Source organism: Aotus nancymaae, unplaced genomic scaffold, assembly GCF_030222135.1.
Source record: "Aotus nancymaae isolate 86718 unplaced genomic scaffold, 86718_ANA_hifiasm-v0.15.2.pri h1tg000059l, whole genome shotgun sequence".
In the NCBI taxonomy this organism is placed as follows: domain Eukaryota; kingdom Metazoa; phylum Chordata; class Mammalia; order Primates; family Aotidae; genus Aotus; species Aotus nancymaae.
Genome location: NW_026988473.1, coordinates 39,780,908 through 39,794,142, shown reverse-complemented (window position 1 = coordinate 39,794,142; position 13,235 = coordinate 39,780,908). Strand labels below are relative to the sequence as shown.

At 44.5% G+C, this 13,235-nt stretch overlaps 1 protein-coding gene across 2 annotated transcripts in view; it reads left to right on the top strand.

Moving 5' to 3' along the window:
* The first annotated feature begins 247 nt into the window (after window positions 1-247).
* NELL1 (neural EGFL like 1) overlaps window positions 248-13,235 on the top strand; it is a 912,020-nt gene continuing 899,032 nt past the window's right edge. Inside the window, exons 1-2 of one of the 2 annotated variants that reach the window (XM_012456483.2) lie at window positions 248-475; window positions 8,748-8,876. In XM_012456483.2, coding sequence (XP_012311906.1) covers window positions 421-475; window positions 8,748-8,876 — 184 coding nt within the window. In that variant the 5' untranslated portion in view covers window positions 248-420. The remainder of the gene's footprint in view (window positions 476-8,747; window positions 8,877-13,235) is intronic. The other variant, XM_012456482.2, reaches the window with a different exon arrangement.

The window sequence follows — 13,235 nt, the reverse complement described above, 5'->3', positions numbered from 1 at the left end:
GTCCCGGGACTCCGACTTCGGTGCTCCGGGTGGTAGCGGCTGCCGCGCCAGCAGTCCAAATCCTCGCAGTTCCGCGGGCGAAAGAGGAGAACTGAACCGGCCCCCAGTGAGGAGCGCAACCAGCCAGAGTAGCCAAGCCCGCGCTCCTGCCCCGGTTCCCAGGCGAACGCAGCCGCAGCGGGTGCCGGGTCCCGAGCCCCGCGCCGCCGCCGCCCGCGTTGGGGGGCGGGCTGGGGGCGGGGCGGCCGGGGCTGCCTTAGCGGGCGCGTCCCGGAGCGCAGCACCCGGCGCTGCGTAGCCACCTCCCCCGCCGCCCGCTAGCAAGTTTGGCGGCTCCGAGCCCGGCGCGCCTCAGGATCCAGGCGCATTTGTTTCCACTTAGCTTCGGTGCGCCCTGCTAGGCGGGGACCCTCGGGAGCGATGCCGATGGATGTGATTTTAGTTGTGTGGTTCTGTGTGTGCACGGCCCGGACAGGTAAGCAGTACTGGGGCGGTGAGAGGGATCCGGGAAATGGGGGAGCCCCGCTGCTTCGCCCAGATCCCACAGCGGCGTGGGGAGACCTGGAGCCGAGCTCTGCGCTGGTCTGGGGAACGGCAGTAGCGTGGACAGCTTCCTGGGGGGCTCTTTGCCCTGCTCGGAGCGACAGGGTGAGAAGCGGGACTCACGGGCTTGAAGGTGTCCCCGCTGAGTGCCCCTTCTCGGGGGACGCGGCCTCGGGGACGCTGGAGTGAGGGGCGCGGCCGAGCGGGCGCACCCTCTTGCAGCTAGTAACCAGCTTTCCGGCCCCAGGGAGTCGAAACCCGCAGCAGGGCGGGCCTGCGAGCCCCAGGTCCCCAAACTTGAAAGGCGCTGTGGAAACTGCTCTCGCCACCCCCGGCCAGGCTGGGAAGGGGTAGCTGCGGGAGTCGCGCCCGCAGAGGGAGCGCTTCCGGCTGGCGGGCGCGGCCCGGGCCGGGAGGGCGCGGCGCGGCGCGGCGAGGGGAGAGTGCTGCGGGAGAACCCTGGGATCCGGCGATCTCCTCCTGTCCCTTCCTGACTACCCCCGAGAACTCCAGGAGTATTCTTCTCCGACCCTCTTGGCTCGCAGGAGCTGGGCGAACAATTATTTGGGGAAATAGAGCAGTGGAGACAATCTGGGGAAATTTTCTCAAGCTGAAACCAGTTTTCTCTTGCTATAATCGCAGGGTTGGTGTGGGGAGGGGGAACAAGGATGATGCGTGATTATCTGAAGTCCCCACTTGGTTCTGCCTCCGGAGACGCAGTTGTGAGGACTCTCAGCGCGTCTTCCTCCTTCTGCTTCCACCAGCTCCCTTGCCCACAAGTCCCCTGGGGTTCGGAGACAGGCTTCCAGCCGCTTTCTTCGAAGAGCTAGTAGTAGACGCGGGGAGACTGGGGTGGGGTGAGGTGAGGTGGGATGCGATGTGGTAGGAAATTGGCAAAAATAGGGCCTGTCAATTGGGGGGAGTGTCGGCGGTTTGCAGTCCTACCCGGCCATCCTCAGTACGCACTGCCGACTTCGCACCCTAGCATCTGTGTGGTTATTCTCTCTCCTTTATTCTCCCCCCTTTACCACCCTTATTTCCTTCTCTAGAGGCGTGGCTTTCTCTCTAGGCCAAAGAGCGGAGAGGGCTGAGGAGGGGCGTCTGCCCTTGGTTGTTCGGCCCAAAAGTTCCCTCCACTTGCGCCCAGGCGCCCCTCTTTGGCAGTTAGCCCGCTGGAAGATTTGGCGTCTAGAAGCTGAGAGGGCCCTTCCCACTTCCCCAGGACTGAGCAGGCAGCGGCTTTCGTCTGCTTAAGAACGTTGAGTATGGATTTCTCCAGGGACAAAAGAAACCTCCCATTTCGTTCCTTACATCTATCTGAGCTTCACAGGCTGCGGAGACGCCAAGGCTCAGTCTAGCTTAGAATAGTTGCTTCTTGAGTTCAGGCCCGTCAGGACGGGTTAGTCTTTTAAAACCAGAACATGCTGAAGGATTGCGCGAATCCCAGGAAGATAAGGACAGGCAAGGCTAGTTAGTGCGGAGTGTGGGCTGCCGGCCCTGAGCACGGGAGTCTGGTGCTCGTGGACATCTTAAAGAGGAACCGCAGACAGGGACAAACTAGATAGGGAGGGGGCAACTCGTTAGTCAGTTCACATCCCTAAGTGCACATCACTACGGAATATGCATAAATTCTTTGTTCTCATTACTCCTTTAAAAAGTCGCCAAAGTACCCTTATCACGGTACTTTTGGTACTTTCCATTCCAATCCACGGAATGGAACATTTTTCAGGGTTCATTGCTTGTGGACGGGATCTTTAAGAACAAGATATTTTCCCTTTTTCCACAACCAGTCCCCTTTAAATCTTGTAAAAATTTGGTTGTAGGGGAAAATTCATTCATGCTTTTATTCATTCAGCAAACGGTGTCTTGCTGGGTGCCAGGATTTCTTATGCAAACAGAAAATGGCTTAGTCCTTAACTTCTAGGAACTTACAGCATAGCTGGGAATCTAGATAGAAACTGGCAGGCATTTTAATTTTACAGATTGATGGGGGGTGATGGAGAGGTAGGAGTATAAGTTTGTATTAAGGAAATATGGAGGAGGGACAGTTTGAATTAATTCTGGGGAGGAGTGGTGGTTATGGATTTGAGAGTTGTGCCTTCAAGGCTTTGTAGGGAGTTTTCCAGGTAGACAAAGTGGGAAGGCATTCTAGGAAGAGGGAGAAGGTTGAGCAAAGGCAGGGAAGCATGGAAGGATCTGGCATGTTGATTGTGGCTGTTGCCTAGGGAGCTTGGGTTTTCAGTGCCCCTTGGCACTACTTGAACACTAGACGCCACATATTTCTTCTACACACATTATCAGAAGAATCAGAGAGACGAGGGGGTGGGGGGGATTACCTCTCAATTTGTACACTTAAAATATCTTGTAGCTGGAGAGGGTATAAGCAGTAGCTTTCTGGGGGCAGCCCCTTTGATTTTGTCCAGGTGTCACCATTTCCATATCATCCATTCACCCTCTTCTTAGGTAACAAAGGCTAACTTGTGATTAGTTTATCAGGATCCAGACAGCTGCATGAAAAGTTTCTTTGTCAAGTGAGACAATTGTTGTCTGGGCTGTTAACAGTCCTAGATGAAATAAACATGTGGTTCACTTAGTGCGCTGCTCAGGTATCACCGCCTTTTAATAGAACTGAGTAGATGATATCAGGCACATTTTAATTAAAGCAAGACTGCCGTGCAGAAACAGTTGCATATGAAAAGATCTAATGATAGGGGTCATAAGGAGTTGCTTAAGTCTGCCTTGTTCAGAGAACTTGTTTTAAGAGTGCAAAGCGGAGTCAAGATGGGAGGTGCCATTCTCCAGTTTTTGTTATTTCTGGTTGAGAAATAATTCAGAGATTTTTCAGGTACATCACTAGTAATGAAAATTTAAAAGGCTACAATAATTGAAGTAATAACACATTATCTCTGTGAGTTTTCTCCAATGCTTTGGCAGTGTGAATAATTGAAAACTCAATAATTATTCTCCCATTGTTTTCCGGTTTGTTTTGGTCACCAGGGTAGAGAGTAAAGGGAGTACAAAGCCCCTACTGACCAAGTGAATGTTTTTTGCTGCCACCTGCTGGAAAGGACAGATTTTCTTTCTTTCTTTCTTTTTTTTTTTTTTTTTTTGAGGAGTTTGGCTGTTGTTCCCCAGGCTGGAGTGCAATGGCACAATCTTGGCTCACTGCAACCTCTGCCTCCTGGGTTCAAGCGATTCTCCTGCCTCAGCCTCTGGAGTAGGTGGGATTACAGGCATGAGCCACCATGCCCAGCTAATTTTATATTTTTAGAAGAGATGGGGTTTCTCTATGTTGGTCAGACTGGTCTCAAACTCCCGAACTCAGATGATCTGCCCGCCTTGGCCTCCCAAAGTGCTGAGATTACAGGTGTGAGCCACTGCACCCAGCCAAGAGATTTTACTTTTGAAGGAACTCTCTGGTGTATCATTAATTATGAATTGAATAATGGAGTTGTGAACATGAGCCCCCAGCCTCCAAGGATCATGTAATATATTGGCCAGCTTGGAACAGGCGTAGAGCATATTCTTCAAGAAAATTGCTTTTGGGGTATTAAGGACCTTTGTAGGTCCCCAGGGGTCCAAATCTGATTAAGTGGTTGTAAAATTCCATGGTTAAATGAGCTCTTGGAGCATCATTCTAGCATTATTTTAGTCTGCATGGTCCAGAGGAAAACAGACAACGTTCACCATGGACAAGGAGCGGGAGGAAATTTAAAGTCAGCCAGACCCAGGAGGATTTGCCTGGAAGCCTATGTCTGGGACCCCAAAGGTGAACTGAGTGGGCTGTGAGCCTGAGCGTTCCCTGGGTGGGGGTGAGGAGCAGCCATTAGCAGCAGCAACAGGTATCTTTGTTAAGAGTGGAGGTTCTGAATCTCAGAGTCAGGCCTCAAGTGACTCTGTGACATTGACATGCTTCCTTCCAGGTTTTAAAAATATTTCTTCCCCAGGAGCTTTTTCTCTTGCTTAATTGTAATTCCCAATTTCAGCCATTTGTAGAGCCATTATGTCCAAAGTAGAAAACTTCAACAGAGTTTCCTAGAAAAGGGCAGGAGCTCCATGCTTGGACAAGAAGCAGAAACATTAATTTTTTTTTTTTTTTTTAATGAGACCAACAACACTCACACTACATAAAGTTTAGGAGAGCCCATGTAAATGCTGCCTTATTAATAGGCTTTCAGATTCCCTAGGCAGTGTGCAAAGTGCTATCCTTTACACATCCTACTATGGGCAGGAGACATTTTCATCCTGATGGGGACCAATTAAAGGGAGATAAGAAAACTGTATCCAGAAGGCTAATTGATTTCTTTTTTGTTGTATTGTTTTTATGAGCTGTTTTCATAATACAAGCAATACACTTAAAGCCAGAGAAGCTCCTTCGCTTTTGAGTTGTGGGCGGGGAGCTGGGGAGTGAATATAGGTTTCATAAATGGATTTTACAAGCAAACCTAGGGTGAGAGGCCCTTCTAGGTCAGTTGGGTGTGGAGAGGGGTTGGGAGGAAAGGGGCCATCTGTATCTTTTGTATGATTCCAGTGGAGTTGAGGACCAGGGAGCTGGAGTGGTCTGGAGAACTGGTCTTATTAAAGACAGATTAAATAGCCCCTAGCTGGGTACCACCTACGTGCCAGATTGAGCTGTTGAAGTATGAATATAGTTTCCCCTGAGACCTCATGAGTCTGTTGTAACAGGTACCAGTATCTTTTTACACATGGTAACCCAAACCATGGTATTTTCTATAGCATGAAGTATATGAAGACACCCGTGTTAGTGCTGATATGGAGTATTGGAGTTCTGAAGTCTCTGCTTCAGCAATTGCTTCAGGGAGACAGATATTAACATTCCTATTTTATGGATGAGGAAACCGAGGCTCTGATACGTGAGTGATATCTTTAAGGGCACAGAGTTAGTAGAGGGAAGAGACTGGACTGAAACTGGCTCTCAGTTTAGTGTTGTTTCCACAATACTTTCTGGATTGAGGGAATTATGTTCTCATTTGGGGGGTGAGGATTCAAGGACACCATTAGGGTGTTCTGATAGTTCTACAGAGTTTATTTGGATGCTTTTTAGGTTTGTCCAGTTAATTGCAGGGCCCTTGGTCTGGGAGATTTGAACGTCTTAAGAATGCTATCATTAGAAGGTCTTATAGTCCCTGTATCAGTCAATATTGCCATAATAATTCTGTGTAACAAACAACCCAAAACTCAGTGGCTTGAAGCACTGAGTTTGTGATATGTGATTTTAGTTTACATATCTATAAGTTGTGTTTGGTGCTGGCTCATCTAGGCTGCATTTGGCTGGGCTTGGTTTCAAACTCAGGTAGGCTGCCAGCTCCACATGTCTAGGTCTCCTTGGACCAGTGGGCTAGCAGGGCCATGTTCTTCTCATCATGATGTAGAAGTAGAAGAGAACCAACCCCACCACACAAGCATATTCAAGCCTCTTCTTGCATAATGCCACTAACATCCCAATGGCCAAAACAAGTTACATGACTGGCCTCAAAGTCAAGAGATGGGGAGATTTGCTCCCATTCTAGTGGAAGGAACTGCAAAGACATACAACAAAGGCTGTGGATATGAGAGGGATAAAGATTTGAAGCCAATAATTCAGTCAACCACTGTCTTTTTAGAAAGTTTCCTTGGCTTGCATGTCATCCGTCATCTCATGCTATCCCCAGATGTGCATATTGCTCTGAGGTCATTGCACACAAATTGCTCTGAGGTCATTGCACACAAAGTATTGATCGTGCACCAACTTATTAGATAATTAATCAGGTCCTGAGTTCAGAGCCTCTCCGCCATCTGTCCAGCCCTGTGAAAGGCACTTGGGCAACAGGGTGCTTCCTTCTTCTTGCATCTGGTGAAGGGCACATTCCCCAGACCACTTTCTAAATTCCTGGCCAGAGAAACACCAACTTAGAGGTCCTCTGAAATTTAATTTCTGCCTTTAAACATAAACCTTAAAACCCTCCAATTATATCTCAGAATAACATCCAAGCTCCTTGTTGTAGGTAACAGTCCTTATATGATCTAGCCCTTCTCTCTGTTTCTCTTTGGCCCTTTCCCCTTCCCCTTCCCTTTCCTTCCCTTTCTTTTCCACAAAGTTTCACTCTGGCACCAGGCTAGAGAGCAGTGGTGCTGCAGCATCTACTTCCTGGGTGCAAGTGATCTTCTTAAGTAGCTGGGACCATAGGTGTACGCCACCATGCCCGGCTAATTTTTTGATTTTTTTTTTTTTTTTTTTGTAGAGACATGGTCTCCTTATGTTGCCCAGGCTGGTCTCAAACTCCTGAGTTCAAACAGTTCTGCCTCAGCCTCCCAAAGTGTTAAGATTACAGGTGTGAGCCACCATGGCTGGTTGGCCTCATTTTCTACTTCTCTACCCCTAGCCCATTCAGTTTCAGCCATGCTGGCCTTTTTTCTATTCTTGGGACATTCCCAGTTTGTTCCTCGTTTGCATGTACCCTTCTCTACAGTGGAAAGCTTCCTCCCATCTTGCCTTTTCTAGTCATTCAAGTTTCAGCTCAAAAGAACCTTTTCCAACTCTCCTTTCTAAAGTAGGGCCCCCATCCAAGTTGCTTTCTGTCTCATTACTCTATTGTATTTTCTTCATGGCATTCATTGCCATCTCAGATTATCTTATTCATTTGTTTATTTCTTGTCCTACCCCCACCTAACCTGCAGGAATGCAAGCTCCATGAGTGCATTGCCAGTGCCTAGCAATGTGTGTGCTGTATATAAGCACTCAGTAATACCTGTTGAAAAAATTATGAATGAATGCAGAGTGAATGGAAGGAAGACATCTTTGGGTAAACTGGTTTCACAACTGGCTACATTTGGAAGAGAAAAACTTAAATCTTCAGTTCAGGGGACAAAGGGAAGCCTGATAGAAACTGTTAAATCTTCAGTTCAGGGGACAAAGGGAAACTGAGAAGGCAGTTACATACACTTTATCTGCCTTGGTAATAACAGGTTTCAGCTCCAAAGAGGCCTTCCTGACCAACTGTTGACAGAAGCCTAGCAGATCCTCTTTTCTAACGGGAAAAGAGTAAGGAAAGTGTAGATTTCCTTCTTCAAGGCTGTAGGACTAGGGATAAGGTGGGAGGACAGGCAAGGTTGTGATAGCTTATGATGTCCCAGTGAACATTCGCTCAGTGGGTGCAAGCTCTCCAAATCTTGCCTCAGTGACTGTATTACTGTCAGATGAGAGTTGACAGCTGTTGCTGATTAAAACATTTCCAACAGCACAGTCAGAATTGCACTATTGAGAAGATAAGTGTAGATAGACACAGCCTTTATGAATGGCTTAAACATAGTCCCTCAGAGTGCTCACTAGCCTTATTAATACTTATAGTTGGAAATTACTTTGCAATCATGAATGAATCATTCCTCAGAGCACCCCCTGGGTGAGAGGCATCCAGGAATCCTCTTAGATGGAAATCTATATCCATTATTCTAGGGATTCTCCTTCCTGGCCAGTCCCTCTGCCACCTTTCTTCAGCAGGGACAGGGTTCCTTTCCATTTTCTTCCTCTTTAGCATAGGCGGTCATGCCTGATTAATTAGGGAACACTTTGTGGAGGTGTTTACTGGTGGTGGTGGTGTCAGATTTTGCTACTGCAGCTGTCTCTGAGACAGGTGGATCAGGATCACAATCTTGTATCCACAGTCACCACTTCTGTAAAGCCTGGAAACCCAGTTTCTTCATAACTCACCTGACAGCAAAACCTATCCTGAGTTGAACTCATTTCATGGCAAGACTTGATCTAAACTTATATCAGCCTATTTATAATCTTTATTTATGCCAATTAGAGAAGTATGTTTTTTGCTTCAGAAATATTGTATTTGATTATAGGTGCTGGGTTAGATTTTGCTAAAAATGCTACCTAGAATGTAGTCTATAGGCCATATTACCTTTCTAACATATGGCACCTTCTGAATTCTGAACTATATATAACCCCAGGGGTTTTGGATAAGAGATTATCAATCTGTAATGGGGAGTGGGGTTGGGGGAAGGAACAAAGAAACTACAGTATTAATGGGGTAAGAGAGCAAAGATTTGCTTTTCTTTTCCCTCCATAAACAAAGACTCCAAGCACTCATCACTGGCTTCCTTGTATTCCCTGCCACTCCCTGACCCTGTAACCTCTGCTCCATAATGCTACTAGCAGTCTGCATTTTAAGCCCAAACAACTCTTTGTTCCTTTCCAGTGGTGGGCTTTGGGATGGACCCTGACCTTCAGATGGATATCGTCACCGAGCTTGACCTTGTGAACACCACCCTTGGAGTTGCTCAGGTGTCTGGAATGCACAATGCCAGCAAAGCATTTTTATTTCAAGGTAAAGGCACCTCCTTTCTTACATGGTGGCAGAGGCTGGGGAGGAGAGTCTGGGGAAGTGCTCATCTGGTGTGTGTTTGTCTGGAGATTGCCTTTGCTGTTTCTTTTATGTTGCTATCCTGAGTGTTTAGATATGCAGGGGGTATTATTCTGAGGGTAGGAGGGAGGCATTAGCGGTCATGGTAGTGAAATATTTGGTTTGTCAATGATATATTTCCTTGATGATTTTGGTGAGGATCTAAAGTGGAATGAATTTATAAAATACTTGAAAGCCATTGACCAGGCATATTATTGTGACAGGATATTTCTCAAGCTGTTATCTATATCTTTGCCTGTACTTATACCTATACCTTTATTTACATCTTTCATCTAGGGGATAGGCCATAAGGATGGAGGAAAGCTTATGGCTGCATTTTCCTTGGGGTAGAGCTTACTCAGTTCTGCCCATTATAAGCTTGACTACAATTTATTAAATCATTGAGCAAGCATTTATAGAGAGATTATGGTATGGTTCTTAGAAGCATGGTGTTTCTCGCAATTTTGGAGACTGTGAAGTCCAAGAACAAGGCATCAGCAAATTTGGTACCTAGTGGGGGCTGGCTGTATCTGCTTCCAAGATGATGCCTTGTTACTGTGTCCTGTGGAATGCTGTGTCCTCATATGGTTGAAGGGATGGCAAGGCAGAAGAAGAACTAGCTGGTTTCCTTTCTAAAGACACTAATCCATTCATGAGGGCAAAGACCTCATGATTTAATCACTGCCTAAAGACCCTACCTCTTAATACTAATGCACTGGGGATTAAGTTTTAATATGAATTTTGGAGGGACACAAATATTTAAATCATAGCAAAGGATATGTCAACAGATACTTAAATGGATAGAAAGCCTGGTATAGGAAGGGATGGGGTGTCTCAGAGCATTCTGAGCAGAGGAAATAGTATGTATAAAGGTAAGACAAAAACCAACAAAAAGACTTTCACATGGCTGAAGGGTGGTGAATGTCTGGAGGGGTAGATAGGGGCTAGGTTACATGGGACACTGTTGGAAGAGCTGATATTCTGCAATGTGTGGGTTTGGGTGTACTGATGATTTATGGCTGGTGTCCATTTCAATAGATGGGATGCCTATCAAAATATTCTGTTTTAAGTTACCTGTTTTAAGTACAAGGTCAGTCAATGGCTTTGTACTTTACTCTCAGAGAAGTGGGGTCTTTGTAAAGGTTTAAACAGGGAAATGAACTGATCAGATACCGTACTATGGTAACCTGGATATATCTCTATGAAAATATCTGGCAGGGTACTTTTAACACAGCCTTTTATGATGATAACAACAAGATTATTTTAGCATGACTCAACCAACATTATGGAATGAGATTTACGTATTTACAGTGCAGATAACTTAAGACTTGTTAATGAGATATAGCATATCTACAGACATTATGTAATGATATATAACAAGACTATGGACATACTAATTTTCACTTACTCCTTACTAATGAATTGGTGAAGTATATAAGCTGGGTATGGTTAAAAGACTGGACTGAATCACTTTCTTTTTGCATTGTGCAAGATCTGCTCAGTCACTATTGAGAGTCCATACCTTTCTTGATCTGAGCAAGGCTGCTGACACTTTGTCAACAAAGTTGCTATGAAAACCTGGCTGGTCTGTAAGCTTCAAGAGGGCAGGAGTCCTGCTGAACTAGATACTCCTAGATCCTCAGGGCCAACTATTGTGCATGAAACATAGTAGGTGATTAATAAACATTTCGAATGGAATTAAAATTTCTTCTGTACTATGTACCTTATAAAAAGCTTACTGCTTGCTTTAGTTACTACTATTAATTCATTCCACAAGTGTAGGTCCCCTGGGCAGGAACTCTACTCTCTAATCTGTGTATTCTCTGTTTTGGCAACTGTCTCTGGGATGTCTGCCAAACTACAATAACTGAGAGATTTTCAGCTTCTTTGGTGGGAAGAGTAACTTCTTTATGGAAATTTGACTGAAAAGGCCTTTCTCTTATATCTCTTGTGATTATATTGGGCTCACCTAGAAAAATCAGGATAATCCCCCCCATCTCAAGACCAGTAACTTAATCACATCTGCAAATCCCTTCTGTCATTTAAGGTAACATATTCATAGATTCTGTCAATTAGCACCTGGACATTTTTGGGGAGCCATTATTTTGTCTACCACGAAGTCTGCCCTCTAGATCCCAAAGATTCATGTCTGTCCCACATGCAAAATACATTCACCCCATCCCAGTATCTCAAAAAGTCTTAATCCATGGTAGCAACAACTCAAAGATTGAAATCTCCCCTAATCTTAGCTGAAAAATTCTACATCTCATTATCTAAGTAATCTAAATCAAATATGGGTGAGACAGTGGGTATAATCCATTTTTGGGGAAAAAAATTCTCTCTATTGTGGTCCTGTGAAACTAGAAAACAGGTTATCTGCTTCCAAAATACAATGGTGGGACAGGCATAGGATACCAGTTATACGTATTTCTGTTCCAAAGGGAGGAAATGGAAAGAAGAAAGGAGTCATTGGTCCCAGACAATTGTGAAATTCAGCAGTGCAAACTCCATTGGGAGACCTGACTCTAAGCTTTCTCTCCAACTCAAGGAGATTGCCTGAGTTCTGCCTTCCTGTGCTACAGCCTGGAAACTCCCTCAGAGCAGTAAGCTATGGTAATTATAGGGCTCATCTCTTTTGTATCCCATCTCTGAAGGATCACTGCCCTTCATTGACTGATGGCTAGTGTCTTGAAAACTGTAGTTTCATCAAATATTCACTATAAATCTAAATTAAAATTAATTAAAATTATGTAAAATTGAAAATTCATTTCCTCAGCCACACTAGCCGTATTTCATGTGTTCAATTGCTTTATGGGTCTAGGGGTTACCATATTGGACAGTACAGATCTGGAGATGCTCAGAAATTTAACTGTTTCACTATAGCTCTGTTACTGTAGGCAGGCTTCAAAAATCCTGTCTTTTAAGGTTAATACGTGATAGCAGCTATCAAGCTATTTAAGCTCTCTATCTCAAAGTACTTCTATTTACTTATTATAAAATGGGAGTAATAATAGTACCTACTATATATGGTTGTAGTGAGGATGAAATAATTAATACATATAAAGTGCTCGAACAGTACTTAGTGGTGAGCGCTCATTAAACTTGAATCTGTACATTTTAAAGTAATAGGGTATAGCTTTTGCTTTTTTTCCCTCATGTGTATCATCTGCCTTATGTGTTTTTGATGTCATATTTTAACCCAGAGGTAGATTAGGTAGTGGAAAAAGCAGAAGATTGGGGAAGGGCAGAAGATTAAAATTAGCATTTTTTGTTTTAATTCATTCTCACTACAATGATATAAAATAGGTACTATTATTGCCTCCTTTTATCAATAAGTAAAATGAAGTATATTGAGGCAGTATTTAAGGGTGCCAGTGGATACATCTCTTAATGTCTTCAAGCCTCAGTTTCCTTGTCTGGAAATGGGATGAATAAAGAGACTGAAAAGAACTCAATGACCACATATGGGAAAGCACTTTCAAAAGTGCAAAGAGTTAAAAAACCAATTCATTGTTCTTTCCTTCATTTATTTTTATTTCTACTAATATTTCACCATCTAATGTCCAGCTGTGAATTGTGTGTTCAGAGAATGAAAACGTTCATTTCAATGCTAACCTATTAATAATATTGATAAATTTAAATAGAAAACTCACTTAACTGGAAACATTTCTACAATACCAACTCTAAAGCCTGATAGGATTTATTTTGGGGCTAGCCAGCTTTTGAGTTATCTTTGTTACCGCTGTCCTTGTAGAGCGCAAAGAATTGAAAAAGTAAGATTTTTATTTTCTTCTTGCTTGAAATAAATTTTTTAGGGTGTTAAAAGAAAAACTTTAGACAAATTAAATTTAACAGAATTTAATTGAGCAAAGAATGATTCGTGAATCAGGCATCCCCTGGAACCAGAATAGGTTGAGAGAGACTGTTACTGCCGCGTGGTTGGAGAGGATTTATGGACAGAAAAAGGAAAGTGATGTACAAAAAATGGAAAGAAGTGTGATACAGAAACAGCTGAAATTCTTATAGCTTGGCATTTGCCTTGTTTGAACATTTGGCCACTGTGGCTGAAACTCGGTGATCAATATAAGACGACCATCCTGGCTAAGATGGTGAAACTCCATCTCTACTAAAAATACAAAAATTTAGCTGGGCGTGGTGGCAGGCGCCTGTAGTCCCAGCTACTCAGGAGGCTATGGCAGGAGAATCGGTTGAACCCAGGACGTGGAAGTTGCAGTGAGCACTTCAGCCTGGGCAGCAGAGTGAGACTCTGTTGAGAACTCTATA